General features: G+C 36.7%; 1 protein-coding gene across 2 annotated transcripts in view; it reads right to left on the bottom strand.

Annotated features, from left to right (window-relative positions):
• Nucleotides 1-19,830, bottom strand: part of LOC129424096 (solute carrier family 22 member 4) — a 92,880-nt gene that overhangs the window by 64,819 nt on the left and 8,231 nt on the right. For both annotated transcript variants that reach the window (XR_012370950.1, XM_055180674.2), the window contains exon 2: nucleotides 9,706-9,809. Coding sequence is in view for 1 of the 2 variants with exons in the window: in XM_055180674.2 (XP_055036649.2) it covers nucleotides 9,706-9,809 (104 nt within the window). In the remaining variant the exon portion in view is untranslated. The remainder of the gene's footprint in view (nucleotides 1-9,705; nucleotides 9,810-19,830) is intronic.

Here is a 19,830-nt window from a genome sequence, read left to right as displayed (position 1 = left end):
AAAAGGAGCTCAGCACCCCTAAAACTTGGGGCAAGAAATTTAATTATTCTAAAATGTTTGTTCGTCTTTGACCAGGTTAAATAATGTCCAAAACATACTCCGTAGTTTGTGGTTTAAAATATATAATAAGGTAGAAAATGAAAACCTCCCCGCTTAGCAAATGGTGTCATCCTCTTCTACTTCTCTGTACCTGCATCGCTTAGCCCGTTCGTCATTCAGCGTGAAACACACGCAGAGTGAGAATCAGATACTGTTGTGATGCAACTTTTTTGTTCAAATCTTACAAAATGTTTACGTTATGTTTATAATGAGCGAGTACATCACGAATCAATCTTTCAAGTCGTGTTTTTGTCTTATAATGAATCACCATGGTACACGTATAATAAGTGTTTATTTTCGGATTATTTAAGTCCGGCGGGTACCCGCGCGCTGCGGAGTAGCACAGTACCTGGGTGACTCGTCCATATTAAACGGAGAGAAGTAGCGCCGGTTACAATGTTCTTCCGCAAGACGCATGCAGTGCGTCTCAGTGGGTAGTTGCATACGTGTGTCTCGTCTCCGTTGTTAAAGTTTATTGTATGATTTATCGTTAATTTGAGACTTATTTTAACAATCGGGAGTCATGTAAACATGACATCACGGGCGTCTTTTCTGGTCAGTCCTCATGAAAACATGGCGTTTGGAACAGAGTGAAAACAAACTACATATCACTGTATACCACCAGTAGGCTACCGGTAAGTTATGTGTGAAATCAAATCACTAACTGTCTGACTATCAAACTAGACAATAAATATTTTTTTAGTTTGTCACATGTAGACTAATATGAAGGTGATAACGTCTTTAACCCTTAGTGCAGGAGTCACAAGTGTTTTGTTTTAGACATATAGTAAAGGTAATGGTTCAATTAAAGGACTGTTAAAAGAAAACCTGCAAATTAACAAACTATTAATAAACCTACCATATGTTGTAGGCATAAAAGTTATAAATTAGGAGATTTGTCATTTTGACAAAGGCAAACAATACACTGTATATTCACATAAAGCCATACCCACACTGCTGGTGTAGCCCACCTTTTGTCCTGAGACTTTAATATGGCATTAATGGCAAAAATGTGCTAGCTCACCATTAATTAGAAATAAAAAGGTTGGCAAAAAATGCATCTGAAAACTCACCAGATTGATGCTTTAAAATATGTAATTTTAAAAAAATTCTAAGGGGGAGGGAGCATGCTCCCGGACCCTAGGGGTAATATTCTTCTCATCTTTTTCACCCCTGACCCATTTTCATGCCTGAAAGGTCTCCAAAAAATCTTTATTTTGGAGTTAGTTGAACCAATGTTATAAAATGAAAGCTATTTTACAATATACATATTATTGGTTTCTGTAGGAAAAAAGAGCGGGTGGTGGCAGCGGAGCTCATTGGGTGCTCAGCACCCCTAAAGCTCTAACCCTAGAATCGCCTCTGTACCTGGCCACCCCTGTGGCCACCCCGTTCTGACCAAATAAAAAAAGTATAAATTTATTTTGATTTTACACGCGAGCGCACAAAGCGGAACTAATGCGACGCAACGTTCTACACGGGCAAATTAGAGCGGCACACCCAATCACTGTAGCCACCTGCGGGTGCTGCTCGGCGAGTGTCTCAATTCGTTCCCAATCTCCCGATGTTGAGAATGTGTATGCAGGTTTGGGCATTGGTAAGGACTCTAATTAAGCTCACTTGACATTGGGACACTGTTCACTTGTTCTCCTGTGACGTGGCTGCTTAAGCACGTTGTGATCATTCACAGCTGTCACTCATCAACAACCGGCGAAACCAACATCTCGCTAACTTTTTAAATAGTACATTGTAAAAAGCGCTGTTATTATGCTCTTACATATACGTGCATAAAATTGGAGGAATATAATTAAATGTTACATATAAAAATGTTTACAATTTAAAATAAATATTATTTTAAATACTGATTAGATTGTGGTCCCTAACTGTCTAGCAATGTGTGTTTATATGTAAACTGAAACAAACGTTTGTCTTTATTAAAGTTTGCATTTCATAAAGTTTATCGCATGATTTTCGGTTGGAGGGCTTCCTCTTTTGCACCTGCACTCACTCTTGTATTAAATAAATATTTATATGATTGTAAAGTGAAATAAAGTTTAAGGGGTGGTTTCCCGGAAAGGGATTAGACTAGTCCTCCACTAAAATAAATGTAAGATCTGTCCAAACTGAAAACAACTTGCAATGCCATTTTATAATATATCATTGCCCTTTGTTTTGCTTCAAAATGCACACAAGTAATGATTTTAGTAAGGCATGTTTGTTAAAACTAGTTATATTTCCTAATTAAACTAAGGCCTAGTCCTGTCTTAAACTAATTGCTGTAACCACCCCTATAATCTTTAAATATCATTTCTTGCCATTTTTTTTATGTGCCCCTCTGGTAAAACACTGGCCCCTCCTTGGCCCCCCTAGTGAAATTTGTCTGGAACCGCCACTGCTTTGCAGTACAAAGTGAATATCATTACCAAAATAAATAACATAAACAACTGGTTTACATCAGAATTAGTTAAAACACACTTTCGGTTGTGTAGATGTTGTAACTATATCGTTACGCTAATCCGTAAACAAACACAAATTTCATAAGCAACATGATGTTTCATTAAAGTAGCATATCTGAATCCATCTAAATACAAACATATTGCGTACCTACCTTACCAAAATAAACAGTGCAACGACCCTTACAGAACCTTTACCTCCTACAGCTGTTTGCATCTCGTGGTAAAGCAGTAAAGTTACCGATGATAATTTTGCGTTTTTGCTCTTTGCTGATCCAGGCAGTTTTTGCTGTTTGTTATAAAACATGTCTTTTGTTTTGTGGCTCCTTGTGCAGGTTGCCAATTCAGCAGAAAAGTTTGCCATTCTCCCTCTGTTTACAGACAGGAGGTGAGCGCACGTGAACGCGCCGATGACGTATGGTGTCTGCGTGAACAAGCTGTGCGGTGGCAATCAAATTACGCTTACGTATGAGGGGAAAAAAAAGGCAACGTCCGTTCGGACCGAGATCTATGATTGGTTGAACATTTTTTGGTCCTATGCCTTTCACAGATGACAAAAATTTCTACAAATACATTTAAACAACTTAACATACTGTAGTGATTGCTATCAGGATGTGAATAGACTTTTAACCAGCATAACAAAAAATGGTTCTGGATCAAATGAGATACCCTGCCTTTAACAATTATAAAGTTGACTGTTCTTGCATACATTATTGTAATATGCATTATTGTAATGCTCAGATTTTCTATTGAAATTAACAGTAATATATAATACAGCAGTGTAAAATATCCTAAATATAACACAAAATTAGATCACTTAAAAAAAGAAAGAAAAAAGACATTGTTGCTGGGGGAGTAATGTTATACAAAAAGATGAAAATAGTTACATGCCTGTAGAATCTGACAAGCTTCTGGAATGTAATGCTCAGTTAACTGAAATAAGTCTTAATGACTTATGGAGTCATATGTAACAGGCTACAGAACAGTGTTCTAGTTTCTTTTATCATTTGTCTGACTTGTATATTTTTGTTTGTGAACTTCTCAAAACTTCATATTGTGTTCCCATGAGCAGTTACTCTATATTATGTTTTAGTTCCATTCATTTACTTTTGTATGTTGCCTTGTCTTGATTGGTGATGCACGCAGTAGCGCTAGAACGCTAAGAGACTCTGCTGAGACTAGATCTGTGTAATTCTCTCTCGTTACTCTCTCCATCAATATTGTGTGAGGGAGAGGCTGACATGCATCAGGGTTGTTTATTTCATGAAGTGTCCCATATTTTGCAAAAAATAAAAGAGATCCCGGTCTGTTGTCCTTGGCTTGTATTTTGTGAAGGGAAAAGCAAGTCTGCTACACATATTTGACCTCTGGAAGATGCAGTCTTTTCAGTTCACTTATCATTCGACCATAGAGTTTGCGTAAAGCTGAAACGTACATTTTATTTATACGTAAACTCCACGGATGAATGATAAGTAAACCGAGGCCGTTTCTCAATCCAAAGGCTGCATCCTCCGGAGGGAGCATTTATAGGCTGCATACGTCATCAAGACGTCTTATTTCTTCTTCTTCCTTTATTTCTTTACGCCATTCCAGCATCTACGGCTATATTCATGGCGAGAACAAGTTAATCCATACACAAGTTTTATTCAGACAAGTTGATCAATACACAGGTTGGGGGAGGGACAATTTGGCATCTCCAATCTGCCTAACTGGCATGTTTTTGGCCTGTGGGAGGAAACGTCTTATTTCAGAATATTAACAATTATAAAGTTGATTATTATTCTTAGTTAATTGTAAATTGTTGTAATATGCCTATGACTATGTTAACTTAAATAAATCAGGCTTGATGACGTATGCAGCCTTTGGACTGAGAAACGGCTAAAAACTTCCGGCGCATCGCTTTTTGCAATCCCCAAAAACACTTCCGTTGTCGTTTCTTCTGCTTGCAGTGCGTTTCTGTATTCTTTCTTGTTTTGAGAATTTGCCACACAATTCTGTATTTCTTTGTGCTGCAAGTATCTGCAGCGCATGTGTTGTCAAACTAATGGAAGATGTTTTCTTAATTTGCTGGTGTTTTTTCAATTTGCATGTGTTTTCTTCGTTGCAGTTCAGTGACTCCTGTCAGCCACTATAGGTTGCACTGGTGCCAGCACAACAGTAAGGTGCACACACATTTTTGACCGCATTGCATTTAACTTGAGCTGTGCAAAAAATCCTCATGCGTGTTTCATCAGTAAAGCCGGTTCTGTGATTAGAAGAAATCGTCATCAGCTGCTTTCAGATGGAGCGGCATTCATTACACAGACCCGTAGTTAACAAAGAAGCTAGGCAAAATCGCATAGATTATCGGAGTCAATTTTCCTCGATTTTGAACCCGATTTTGCTTAACTTCTCTGTGAAATACGTCTCTGTATAGTAAATGCTGCTTCATCTGAAAGAAACTGATGGCGATTTAATACTAATCACCGAACCGGCTTTACTGATGAAACACACATGAGAAACGCAGGCGATTTTTTGCACAGCCCTACATTTAACACCGAAGTTTGACAAGCACCCAAACCTGTTAACCCACATGAGGACGTGAACTTCCTTAAAAGTTCGTAATTTACATTGATGATTCCGTATCAGAACACTGGTTATGATTTTCAGACAGATCAGGCCTTAACTTAACATTTCTATTGAGAGATTTTTTAATCCCTCGAACAGCTGGTCGCACCATTGAGAAATTAGGTCGCACATGAGACCAAATTAGTCACACTCTAGAGCCCTGCTTGTAGCATAAATGCTCCCAAAGTTTAAAAGATTACTTTAGAGCTCCCTTTACACTTGCAAGTACATTTACCTATTAACGTCTACAACCTAACTCTTAACCCTCACTCTAAACTCAACCAATTACATAAGCTGTAGGTCAGGACTTTCACTAATCTGGTTTGAGAAAAAAAAATGTACATGGCAGACTATTTGCTTCTAAAGCACTATTCGAATGGGACAAGTTTTCCAAACAACATTCAAATTTCAACATGTCCCCCACGACATCTGTGATTTTATGTACCGATTCGGATGGGATTAACATTCTCAGGCCATTCCAGAGATGGGAATGTCTGTTTCATGTGTTTGGGCATTGCAGAAGATCACGTGCTCTGGATATGTGTGTTTGTATAGTAATGTTTGATATTTTGCTTTAAATGTACAATTATTACAGAACACGTAACGTTAATTTATTCATTTAATTTTAACAAATCAAAATAACTTAAACAAATCCTACTAAAGTAGCCTATGTGTTTTATATAACTGGCTGCTTATAATAAACCCCAAAGGGATTGGATGAAAGAAATACTGATTAACAATTTATTATCTTTATTTATTAACATTACCATTCCGGAGTTGAACAAAATAAGGTTGAGTTTACCTTATACTGATATTACAGTGGCCAGTCTTAAAAGTGTTTGATATTCAGCTCATCTTGATTAATTATTTTATTTTGCCGAATGTAAAAAAACCCACTGTAAAAATACTTTGCTGCCTTAAAAATTTTTGTTGAATCAACTCAGATTTACAAGTTATTTCAACTTACTATTATTTATCTTGACTAGAGATGAGTTATTATAACCAGGGGCATTGCACAAGATCTTAGGCCCTATGCATAGGCAGTCCTGATGGGCGCCCATGCCCCACCCTCATAATATATTCCAAACTTTTTAAGGGCCCTCTCTTTCTTTGGGGCCCTGGTAATCAGTACTGGTTTTACCCCCAGTCTGACGCCCCTGGTTATAACTACAGGTGAGTTGTTATAACTTATAAAAAAAAAACAGTGCATCCATATCTAAATGAAAAGGACTCAGGAAGTACAAAATACGTGCGTTAGTAAGACATTACGGCAGATCATGTTGGCCAAAACACAACAAGAGCCGTGTTTTCAAAGACATTGCAGGCAAACATATCCAAATGTCATATGTAACTAGGAGTTAAATTGGAATTTGCTATGTGGGATAGGGTTGTTTTTGAGCGGTATGCAAAGCTTATAAAATCTTATCAACTGGCAAATTGTAAAACATAACTTAATCCCTATTCGGATGGGATTAGTTTTACAGGGGGGACCTCTGAGAAAATCTTGCTTCTCAGAGGACCTCTAAGTTCGGCGAAAAAGAGTAGGTAAATTGCTCTGGAATTTTTAGGTCGTCAGAGAAAAACACAGACATGCCAAATTCGGACGGGATTAAAAGAGGACCTCTGAGAAGTGAGATAATTACTGTATGTAATTCAATTCAACTTATTTTTATTTATAGTAATGATCAAACTAGTGGGGCAAAGGCTGCCTATGCACTCCCGTGCTCAACAGCGCCCCACATTTTCCCAATGTAAATCTGTGGTGAAAAATGGAAATGCAGCAAGCCTGAGAGCCATTTGGGAAGATTTGAGTCTGGCCCTTTAGTATTAACGGTACATGAGCGTAGTTTCCGGACAATGTTATATCAATCCGTGTCAGCAAATAGTCATATTAGTCTGCGTGGCAACGTCAGTACAGCAGATTCATTAGGTTGTGAACATGGTGAATGGTTCAAATCAACATGAGTAAAATAGCGTTGTGTTTTTATTGTGGAACTTGTTTGAGTAATTGTCAGTTAATGATTAATAAACTTGGCCAGAAACTAGGGCTGTAACGATTTATCGCGTGTCCCATTAAAAAGGCCTGTCTAAAATCGAATCTGCATCGCTGCATTGCAATTCTGTGTTTCATGCGCAGCTTGTGCGTGTACTATGGAGTTTTGGTAAGTAAGCAGTCCGTTATCAATCTTAAATCATTATGAGTCTGAGTCGTTTATAATGTGCATTTAAAAAAGCAACACTCGTTAAACAAAGTCATTCAAAATATTATTTATTATCATGATAATACCTGAAACAATTTGAAGAACAGCGATATAAATATTCCTGTAGACATTTCCTGGAGTAGGGTTTGTAACGCTACTTCTTCTGTGGCACAAGTGGCCTTTCTGCACGAGTGCGCCCCCTGGCTTTTGGATGTGGCGGCACTTCACCGTAATTCATTCAAATTCATTCATTGAGAAAACGTGCATTTGCACAATAAATCATTACAGCCCTACCAGAAACTCTTTAGATTTTAGTACTCTACAATTTCAAATGCTAACTGAGGCCGGTATAGAGTGTGAGATGTAGATCTTGTTATGAATTTGCTGGGACATCGTTGGTATCTGTCTTGAATGTTTTTGACATGTAAATAATATTCCTGGCTGTAGAATAATGGACTTCAGGTTGTATAGATTGATTATAACTCTTCCCAGATCTTAAGATCATTGCTGATGTCTTTTCTCTTTGGTATGTGTGTTAAAGAGCCACACAGATCCAAAATCGAAAATTACCTGTATTGCAGTGTGTCATGTAGCTGTCCATCAATGTAAACCATGTGCAAAGTAGTTGAACCAAAAAGTGCACGATTAATAAAGTTCTATCTGAATCACTGAATCGAGTTGTCATATGGATTGAATCTCTTGCCTGACTTTATCAACGTAATACCAACACTTTGCATAATAATCTTCGCCTACAGCCTTGCCTGGGAGAAACGAAAACTATGACCTGCCCACAGAGACTTCAGCTAGTTAGTGTGTAAACATCATATCACGCTGTGTTTTCAGTTTGTGTTGTTTTCACTACCAAGGGATGAAGATATATGAAAAATCTGTGGTTAAAATTACCTTTTCAAGGAGGGATATACTAAACGTTTTGCAAAATGAAAGATGGTTCAGTACCCACTTTAAGCTGCGCTAACAACGCATGTTGCAGTTAAACTGTGGCCCGGTTAGCTTAAGTTACACTTGCTTAAATGACTGTAAAAATGTTAATGTCTGTCGTAGTTTTTTATAACTTGAACTAATGATGAATGATGTGTATTGATGTTGGTGTTTAAACTCTTAATATACTGTCAGGGAGTCACGTAAGCAAGCGGGTAACCTCTGTTGCAAGTTCCCACATGGACTTAATGCACGTGTCTTGGACTCCTAGCACCTAAAATAATAAATCCAGAGCGTCATGAGCACCTGCGCTTCTTTCTGTCTCACGCGCACACGCTCTGGCATCAGTCTGAAGTCTAAATAAACTAAAGTAGTAATTCTTATGTATTTGTTCAGTTTTATGCGAGCTGAGGCAAACCATCCCTTTTGTTTCAATATAACCTGCTGCATCTTGGTGCCTCTCTCACTCTCGCGCGCATGCAGAGAGCTGCGCTCTGTCCGAAGTCAGATCACCAAGTAGTCATCCTGTTTATGATATGCATTTCAAGGAGTTGTAGCAATAACCTTGTGTTTAAAATATAAATCGCAGTAGGTTTAAAGGCACCTCTGAGAGAACCACTGCTTGACACATGTAGCCTTCTGCAACAACACTAAACAAATGCATTTAATTGTGTGTGTGTGTGTGTGTGTGTGTGTGTGTGTGTGTGTGTGTGTGTGTGTGTGTGTGTGTGTGTGTGTGCGCGCGTGCCTACTTTAAAATAATGTGCGAACTTCTCAGCTTGCAGGTTTTCTTGGATTTGTGTGCATTCAGGTATGCACTGAATTTCTCTCCGCTCTTGCCATGAGAGTGTGCACGCAATTTATATCTCTTCAATCACTTCCATGCAATTGTTTTATCTTTCCCGAAGTGTGTATGCGCTCAGACTGCGTCTTCTTGTCCATTCGCAAATCCATCAGCGCTCGCGCGCTCTCTGGAAGGTGGCGCTTTGGTCCGCAACGTTCCGCTGATCGCGCGCGCGTTTCACCAAACAGTCTCTGTGCGTTGCGCTGGGTGCAGAATGCTCATGGGAGTTGTAGTTTCCCAGTTTCGCATTGCACATTGTTTATCATTTAATAAAAAAATTATATTCAACCTGACAAAGTGGCTAGTGGGATTGGATGTCTTACCCGCCAAAGCCGAAATCTACCCACATTCGGCGGGTGTTAATGTCAAGCCCTGCCTGGCATGCAGGAAATTTTAGAGCACCTTAATGACGCGCTTGGAATAATGTCATAAGTTTTAAGAAGGTTGCGGTAATGATGGTGTTGCTTCTTTTTTTGTCCACCAATCAAGTGACTTGTCACAGTAAGTAATAAATGAACAAATAAATAAATGTGTAAACTATACTTCAGATCTTCAGACTAACCTGTCAGAAAACAGTCCAGACATCACAGAACCCGTCAAAACTCCCAAGAAAAAGATTGATGTGGTCAGTGGAGCTTTCCAGTCATCTGAACACACCAAATCCCACTGTGATTTCACAAACAACACAAACATGTAAAAATAACACACACATTTCTAAATCACTGCTTCTGTTGCAAATAGCCACATAGGGCAAAAAATACATTTCTCTGGCCAAAAATATATTTTTAAATATATGCTAAATACATTTTGTAGAAAGTTGAATATATATTTGAATTGGGAAATATATTTAGTTTTAAACTTCACATATCAAAATATATTTCAAAATATATTTCAAGGGCAAGCAAATACATTTCTAATTTTACATACCCTATGGCAAAAATACAAGTACATTTTATAAAGTATAATTTTGAACAAATGTAAAACGACTTCAGTATAATTTCACTTTGAACATAAGTAGCGCATTGTTACTTTTGACCCTGTCAGCTCAGCTGGGACGAAAGTAATACACAGGAGAGCTAAAAGTAACACAACAAAACAAGATAGATTTTTGTGTTACACTTGTTTTTAGTAAATATAGATGACTATGACCTTGTTAATATGTAACTGAAAACATATTTGTCATTTACTGTTGCAAAAGTTAATGAAATTACATTTTAAATTAAATTTCAGTTTCATCAAATGTTTCAAAAACAACCCACAATACAAACTTGAATTGTTAAGAACACTGTCAAAAATAAAGGTACGAAGCTGTCACTGGGGCAGTACCCTTTAAAAAAGGTCCTAATATGTACCATTTAGGTTCAAATATGTACCTTTAAAGGTACATTTTGGCAGTTCAAAGTACTAATATGCACTCTTTGGGTACAAAGGTGTACCTTTTTGAAAGGGTACTGTCCCAGTGACAACTTTTGTACCTTTATTTCTGAGAGTGAATAATAAAAAAATTCAACAGTTTGAACACTATGACATTTCAATTCAATCAAATTAGCATTATATACATTTTCAACATAATGCAACAGTATTAGCAGCAGGACAAAAGTAACAAGTGTTACTTTGTCCCGACAGGAACTCCTGATATTTAAACCCGAAAATGATTTTCTTTAAAAAAAAATGTTTGATTTACGTAATTTAATTGATTGAATCAAGTTTTCATAAAATGAAATTAATTGTAATTAATGTTAATTTCATTTAAAAAAAACTAATTTAAATATGGGCAACTGATGTCCAGAAGTTTTTTGAGTGTATAAGTGTATAAATTACCGCTTTAGGAACTAAAGTTAGGGACTAACGTGATATTTGTCAGCTCTGTCAAGGGTTGCGTGCTAAAGATGCTGTCATAGTTTGAAAATAGGGATGTCAATTTATGCAATTTCCCATAGGCCTATTCGATGATTGCTTAAATTAACGATCAATCAATCGAATACTCATTAACTGTAATAATGCAATTAGCCTTTACGGCAGTGGCATATATAGACAATGATATAAAAGTGTGCTTCCTAACACGAATTAAAATATTTTATTTTCTAAATAACATGCTAGTGGGATTGTAAAGTTAGTCAATGTGGTTAGTGTTTTGATAAAAATTATTTATTTAATCTCGTAATTAAAGCGACACCATGTAATATTTCAACCATCATAATAAATGTTCAAGACCCTTGTGATAGTACATCTACTTTAAATAGGTTGAATGACATGTCTACCATAGCCTGAAGGGGTCTGTATCACTTTTACTCGTACTTTAAAACTTAGGGTTTCTGGTAGTAACTAGAGCACAAAAAAACACTACAAAATTCGACTGCTTTACGGCATACGTCACTTCCTCCACACAATTTTTTTTTTACGTGAATTTTGCTGGAGGCTACTGAAGGAGTGTAGAGAGCAACTTCTATTATGTGACTCTGTGGCACCGTGTTAGTGTTCGATTCCCCTTTAAGGCAATTTTTTAATAAAAACTCATGATCTTGATTCATACATAAATGCGATCTTCTTTATAAATGACGGCGATTATCTTGCATATAGTTCCCTGTATTCAGATGCTGTGTTCACGTATTTATCTTTCTTTTACTGTCTATGGTATTTACATTACAATCCAGGATGCTATAGCAGTCAAACTTGCTCAAAGTTTGATTTCCCCCCCCAATTAAATACATTCCTTCGCCTTTCTGTGCCAGCAGGGAGAAAACATTTTTGAAGAACTGTGGGTGATCCTCATTAGGTGCATAAAGATTGAGAATAGTGATTTTTGTGCCTAAAATTGTTCCGACTGCCATGATATATCTTCCCTCTTTATCTTTGTATACTTGCTCCATATTGAAAAAAGATTCATTCATTCATTTATTTATTTATAATGGGACCATGCACAATTTTTAACATAAAATTTTCATCTGTAGTCCCCCAGGCAGGTCAATACTAACATAACATTACACAAACAATACCTATGTTCACATATAATAAATACATACACACATACTGCCAGGGCCATAAATAAATTAATCAATCAGTTACTACAACAGTCTCAATGATTACATAATTGGTTCATTTTTTTAAAAGATTTTAACTTCAATTGACTTGGCAAACATAATTGCAACACCTCTCTTCTTACTCTTGTTAAATGAGGCACTATAGACTTGGTCTACCCACTCCCTTCTCAATTTTAAATGTTCCTCATCAGATAGGTGGGTCTCTTGAATTAATGCAATTGAGCACTGCATTTTTTTAAGCTGATTAAATATTTTCTTTCTTTTAATTGGGCTGCTCAGTCCTTTAACATTATAACTAACACAGATTATATTATCCATTATTTTTGTTGTAAATGTAAAATGTGCAAGTAACCATTGTATAATATAGAATAACAAAAAACACATCTGCTATCAAGGGCAAAAAAATGAACATAAACAATAACAATAACATGAACTATGTACACGAACAAGACTTCCATACTTCCATTCAGTCCATTCAGGAGCTGTGACGTTGACTCCCTGGGGTATCAAAAGTGCACTGAGTGCATGCAGCCATTCTGTTTTGAAACACGGCCGCCTCCAAGAGTGAATCCCACTCAGAACGTTATTAGCCAGCATCCGTCAACTTGGAAACAGATTCATTACTATCCCGAAATTAAAGAGATACAGTAACTTGAACATGTATCTTAACAGAGAGCTTGTCTCTTTTATAATTTAACACAGGGCTTATTCACATTCTGAGGCAGAAGTATCCATTCAAATATACTGCTTGCATATTTCGGTCACTTTAGTTTAATCCTTCTGCAGTAGAAATACTTTGAGATCCGCATCAGACAAAAACACTGTGCCCAATCCACGTCTATCTTTACTCTGCACGGACCATCTCGCCTTCGATATTTCCTGTGCATGTCGATCTCGTTCATCCATTCGGACTTTGATTCCCAGGTCCCGCAAAGGATGAGCAGCATCCATAAGGGTAGGAAAAGTTTTTACTCCCGTGTCCAGATAGATTCTTAACTGTGCTGGATAAACACATTGGGCTCGCACATTTTTCGTCTTAAGTTGTTTCATAACCTCACGCACCTGCGCTCGTTTCCTCTGCAACTCAGGCGAGTAGTCGTTATCAAAGTAGATCCGTTTCGTATTGTATAGGACCTGCTTCTGTGACCAGGCTTGTCGTAAGATTGTATCCTTGACCGCATAGTCCAGGAATCTCACTATTATTGATCTGGGGGGCGCCGCGGTGTCTTTTGGTTTCGGTGCGAGAGCTCTGTAAGCCCTTTCGATTTTTATATCCATGTCCTGGGGTATTTGTAGAGCCGTGGCGAGCAAAACCCTAACGAATTCAACTGTATTTTCCCCTTCACAACCCTCTGGAACTTGATATATTCTCAGATTATTTCGCCGAAGTCTGTTTTGCAGATCCTCGCATCTACCTGTGAGATCAGTCTCTCGTTCCAAGAGGTGTCGGAGCGCTCTCTCGTGTCTCTTCCCCATCTCCTCAGCAGCACTAATCCTTTCCTCCGTCTCCTCAATTCTGTGCTCGAGGCCGTTTATTTGGCATTTTAAAGCTCAAGTAACACACGCTGTTTCTGCATTTCTGATGTTAATCTGGAGTACCTATAGAGTAGTATGACATCCTTTATATCTCTGAAGAGTCTTTAGTTTAATCAGATTTATAAAAGAAAGATTAGCTTTACCGAATCTTTCCGATAACGTACGAAAAAATGAAAAAGGAGGAGTTATAACACGGGAGGAGCGAGTACGAGTCATGCAACACTATACAACACTGTTTTAACTGATGATTCACTACATACATGTTCATGCCATTTATATAATATACACGTGCCTATTTCCAACATAAGACAGAAGTCTTACTTACCGCATGTAACTCGTCATGACCCGGTTCTGAAAATCAACCGCATCAAACACACACGCAAAACTCCGCTGCTAATCCGGATAATAAACTATATCCATTGTTTTCATAAGGCTGGATGTCTTCTCCTTACATCCAAAAACACACTTCTTGTTGTGCCATTGTTGACTTTTGAAATTAGGAAGTTTTCCGGCGGAAGCCCATATAAAGAAGTGATACGCATCGAAAACCCCTGAAACGTCAGTTAGAACTGTAATCGAAAAAACTAGCCGAAACTTGTACGAACCCTGGCGAAGTGCATTCGGCACAGAAATACTCTGAAACACGCCCAACTGCATTTTTGACACTTTGCCTACGTTTAGCATGAGGAAACAACTCTATAACTGTGTTAATAAGTCAGAATGCTTGAAATACCATTAAACCCCTTTAAATCTTCCACGGAGGTCTCCAGTTTTGTCAGCGATATTTTCGTTTGTTTGTGCCCTTCTTGGTTTTCTTTTCTTAGCGATTTCAATTCTTCCATCACTTCAGAAAGTTCGGGAGCATGTGGACTAGCTTTAGCATGCCTGGCGGGGCTGGGCGATCGCCTTTTATCGTCCTTTTCTCTCACGTTTTCATTTTTAGAAGCATTTTTATGTCTTATTGTCAAACTGATTCTGAAAAAGCTCTGATTATATCTGGACTCGTTATGTAGATCGGGATTTTTTGCAGACGGAGCTGAACTTTCACGCACCCTGGGCCGGCGCTAGCTATAGGCAGAGTAGGCAAATGCCTACACTCTAAAAAATTTGCTGTAATTTTGCAGCTGGTTGCCAGTAACTTACTGTAGAAGATAAAGTCAAAAAAATTTCATGTTCATTTAACTTTAAACAAAATGTTGCCAGTAAATAACATTTTCTGCATTTAAGGGTGCGTGCACTTCAAGTTAAAATAGATTTGATTGGCTGTCAATGGTTTATCGTTCTCATGTGCCAAAATCGCTATCGTTATAGTTGTTGTGTGAGCTCTGCTATTTATTTTTAATATAAAACGATTTTTAAAAGTACATGTTTATATATCATTTTAATGTGAACGCCCTTTACAGGCACTGTCATAATATTTCTATCTTCATCACGGCACCGGATAATGAAATACATCCATAACAACGTGTTTGTCATTTAACGTAAGTAAATTAAAACAGTGGACCATATATGTGAGTTCATGTGCTCTGCATTGGGCTAGGGATGGGCAATATAAACGATATGCAATATAAACGATAGAAAATTGGCATACGATAGAGATTTTAAATCTATTGCACTATCAAGATAATGCGTGTTGATGACACAATCTACCCGCGAACTTTAGAGCCACGACCTGCAGCCGAATAAACATGGATGAAAGCGTCAGCGAAACAGAGGAACTAATATATATATATATATATATATATATATATATATATATATATATATATATATATATATATATATATATATATATATATATATATATATATATATATATATATATATATATATATGTGTGTGTGCAGTATAGTCCCCACAAGCATTTAAGGTGTTTAGTGTTATAAAAAAAATAAACTGTGTTTTTTAGCAGATAGATCTTGTCGGCTTTGTCATTTTAAAAGTAGATCACCACACAAAAAAGTCGGGACACCCCTGCTGTGTGTGTTAGGCAAAAGTTCCAGCTAGGAGAGGTAACAAGACTAATCTGGCCATAACGGTTTACTTTTACTTTTTAGCAGTTTGGCTTTTAGTAAGGGCCTATATAACCTGTTCTGAAACGAGTCTATTGAAATTATTATATCGCAATACATATCGCTATCGCAAGAGGCTGCAATGTATAACGCAATATGGATTTTAGGCCATATCGTCCATCCCTACATTGGGCTATGTGTAAATAATCAGAAAATAAAAACTGCATGTAAACCGGAGTGAAGAGGTTAGACTTAGCTCCAGTCATGTAAACATCTTATTGCGATTAAGTCCTTACTCGCATTATTGGTGTGCATGTAAACAAGCTCAATGTTTAACACATGTGGTTTTGCATAATTTTTAATCAAATTTTAACATAAATTTAATCAATTTGTTAACTTGATAAAAAGAAAAGTAATGGGGAAAACATGTTTAATCACTGTAGTGCTTAAATGATTTCTTACAGGGTAGAAAAAAACACTTTCTCAGATTATTCTAAAAATTAGAGGGGTGTGGGGGCCTCCAACATAAATTTTGCCTAGGGCCTCCAAATATCTAGAACCGGCCCTGCACGCACCTATCATTAAAAAAGGAACATTAAAAAGAACACTGTGCATCTCATTGCGTAATAACAAATATAAACTACTGCAATATGCTACTGAATGCCAAAACATGCAGTATTATCTTTGTAATAATATAGTTGTTGTTGGATGTGCAAAATCATATTATGGAGTATATCACTTTTATCACTTTTCAAAAAACAACCTTCAGTGCACAGAAATTAAATGTGCATGCCCATCAGCTATGGAAGCATATGGGTAGCTAAAATAAATTTAGAATGTAATATGCAATATGAAAAATGACAATGCATTTCTGTATTTAAGTTTACATTTTCCATGCATGTATGTGCAATCCTTGGTGCAAAATAGAAATGAAAATGTAATTCTTTAAATTACATTTTCCATTTTCTACAGCCCTGTTTTAAATACATATTTTAATGCTTTAGAAGTTGCAAAATTAAAATGGAAATGTATTACCCGAACTGATATAATGTGATTCACATTGTCAAGCAAAAACTGTGGCAAAATTATCATTTAAATGTAAATTTCCCTAAATGCATTTACATTTACGTGTGGGAAACTTGGGATTGCATTTTCATTTACATAGCATGCAATGGATGTAGCAAAATTAAATTGGAAATGTATTAGCTGGATTGATTAGATGTGCTTTACATGGTCAAGCAAAAACTGTAGCAAAATGATCGTTTAAATGTAATTTTCCCTAAATGCATTTACATTTACGGGTGGGAAACTTGGGATTGCATTTTCATTTACATAGCGGCGCGCAACGGATGTAGCAAAATTCAATTGAAAATGCATTCCGAGTTGACCACGCCCCCTGCCTGTGAATCACTGCGTCAATGCGGGGCCAACAACTCCCATTGCCTGGCCTCTCACGTGGGTAACATGGCGGCAGCAGGGCTGATTCAGAGTGTTATATTCGCTGAGCGAAGCATAAACAGAGAAATATTAGTATTTATGGAGATTATTACGTGTCTGTAGGTGACAGAACAACAGCGTTGTTTGATCCTCTCACCGAATTGTCTGCATTATCAGACGCTAGTTCACAATAAACATTATCTGTTCCAGTGAAAGTCTTTAACAATTATGTAATAATGAATTATCATCTAACAAGAATAACCATGGTTTTACTACAGTAAGGTTTAAGGTTTTTTAAGCCGTTGGGTGGTTGGTTTTCAAAACCATCTTGTTGTAACCATGATTTTGTCTTTAACTATAGTAAAACTATGATTAATGTTCGTTAGGATCTAAGACGGAGTCATTGCTTGTTTTACTGTTTGCATCTCCAGCAATCCGGTTCATAAGAGCACAGCATATAATTGTTTTCTAAGTTTTGTTTTATTCTCTGTGTCTGCCTCGGTTAGCTCTTCTGTTTCATCTGTAAAAAGAGGCTAATTTCTCATGATGCGGAGCACGATTAAACAACACGTGAGCAAGTGAAATCAGAAAACCCAGCGGTGTTAAATCTCGAAATACTGCGAACCGAATGACCAAAACAATTAGAAATACATACAAAATAATTTTCCGGTATACGTCTTTACATAAAATAAAACTTCAAATAGATTTTTTTCTTTTCGAATAATTATTGCAGAACGACTAGTCTTGCACACCCGGACATCAGCATATTGACCCGATCAGACCAAACGTACATTTAACTTTCTGTACCTTATACACTTTCATAGCAGAAGCGTAGTGAAGGGTAGGCTATACTGACCTGTGGCCAGTGATGTAGTCTTATCTTATTCACTACTTTTAATGTTCTTATTTATTTATATCCACAAAAGTTATTAACAAAACATAGATTAAAATTACGAAACAGATTAAATGAAATGAAATTCGTTTTAAAGAAGCAAACAAATCATATGAAGTAAAATTACGTTTAATTGTGGTGGAGATGGTCGTTTAACAGCAAACAGTGAAACAATTAATGACCCTTACCAAAATGAACCGTTTTACCTTAAAGCAAAATAAAAAAAACATGTTTACTACAGATTTTCTACAACCATAGTTAAACCCTACTGTAGTAAATGGATAGCCACTCCCGTCAAATGACAATCCATGCATCATTGCCAAAGAACAGAATTTTACGGAACAGATAATGGTACATGTAACAGTCAGGGTTTATTTGAACTGTGATGAAATGTTCGAGGAAAAAACATCTGTAGGCCCTCGGTGGTAAAAAAAAACTAGAGTAATACAAACCATAATCTATCTGCCAATTTTTTTCACAATAATAAAATCATGGCTAATTTTAAGGAACTATACAAAATGATACCTGTTTGGAAGACAGGGATGCGCACCTAACAGAGCGAGGGCAGAGACAAACATGCTCATAAACAGGAAGTAATAAATGGAATTATGTGTGCATCTTTGAATACTGTAAGAATATTTCCTTTAAATATATTGTTTGTCATATAAAGTGTTGAGAGATAATAATGTTTGTTCCACTGTTATTGTTATATATTTTGACCTGTTAGTGTGGTTATTATGGAAGCATATGGGTAGCTAAATTAAATTTAGAATGTAATATGCATTATGACAATGCAATATGTAAAATGAAAATGCAATCCCAAGTTTCCCACACGTAAATGTAAATGCATTTAGGGAAATTTACATTTAAATTATAATTTGGCTACAGTTTTTGCTTGACAATGCGAAACACATTATATCAGTTCGGGTAATACATTTCCATTTTAATTTTGCAACTTTTAAAGCATTAAAATATGTATTTAAAACAGGGCTGTAGAAAATGGAAAATGTAATTTAAAGAATTACATTTTCATTTCTATTTTGCACCAAGGATTGCACATACATGCATGGAAAATGTAAACTTAAATACAGAAATGCATTGTCATTTTACATATTGCATTGTCATATTGCATATTACATTCTAAATTTAATTTAGCTACCCATATGCTTCCATAATCAGCAGCACATTTGATTGTGGCACGCTTTTGACTTTTAAAATAAACGTAATATTTAAAACTTTAGCCGATTGTGCTTTTTGCGATTTCTGTTTCACTGGCGAAGGACGTGCGCGGGTGAGGCGCACACTTTTAAAAATCAACGTCATATTAGTTTTTAATACTTTGCCGGCCACGCTTTTTTGTCATGAGCAGAGGACGTGTGTGGGGGAACACATACTACACGCACAGAGAACAGCGACATAAAGAGAATATAAGTTATTTGGTTATTTTCTGACGAATACAGTCAGTTCATAGGAACATTTTTAAATAATATGAACTATTATAGGCTAAACATAATTGTACACATTTCGCTTCTAAAACCGTGCGGGAAACGCGACTGCAGCGACTTTCAAAGCGCCTTCCATAGATTCAGAAATGCATCTCTATGCATTATTATTCTTTAAGTGATCTCTATAAAATGAGTCATCTGAATCTATTCTGCCTTTCTAGATTAAAAAGGTATTCTTCTTTAGAATAAATATTTTTTGATTAATGCATTTATTTTTAGTTGCAAATGCGACCTGTAAAATTAAATAAACACACTCAACTGAGT

The sequence above is a fragment of the Misgurnus anguillicaudatus genome, chromosome 9 (assembly GCF_027580225.2).
Source record: "Misgurnus anguillicaudatus chromosome 9, ASM2758022v2, whole genome shotgun sequence".
Taxonomy (NCBI): domain Eukaryota; kingdom Metazoa; phylum Chordata; class Actinopteri; order Cypriniformes; family Cobitidae; genus Misgurnus; species Misgurnus anguillicaudatus.
Note: the sequence above shows the minus strand (reverse complement) of the source record. Positions and strands in the feature narration are given on the sequence as shown.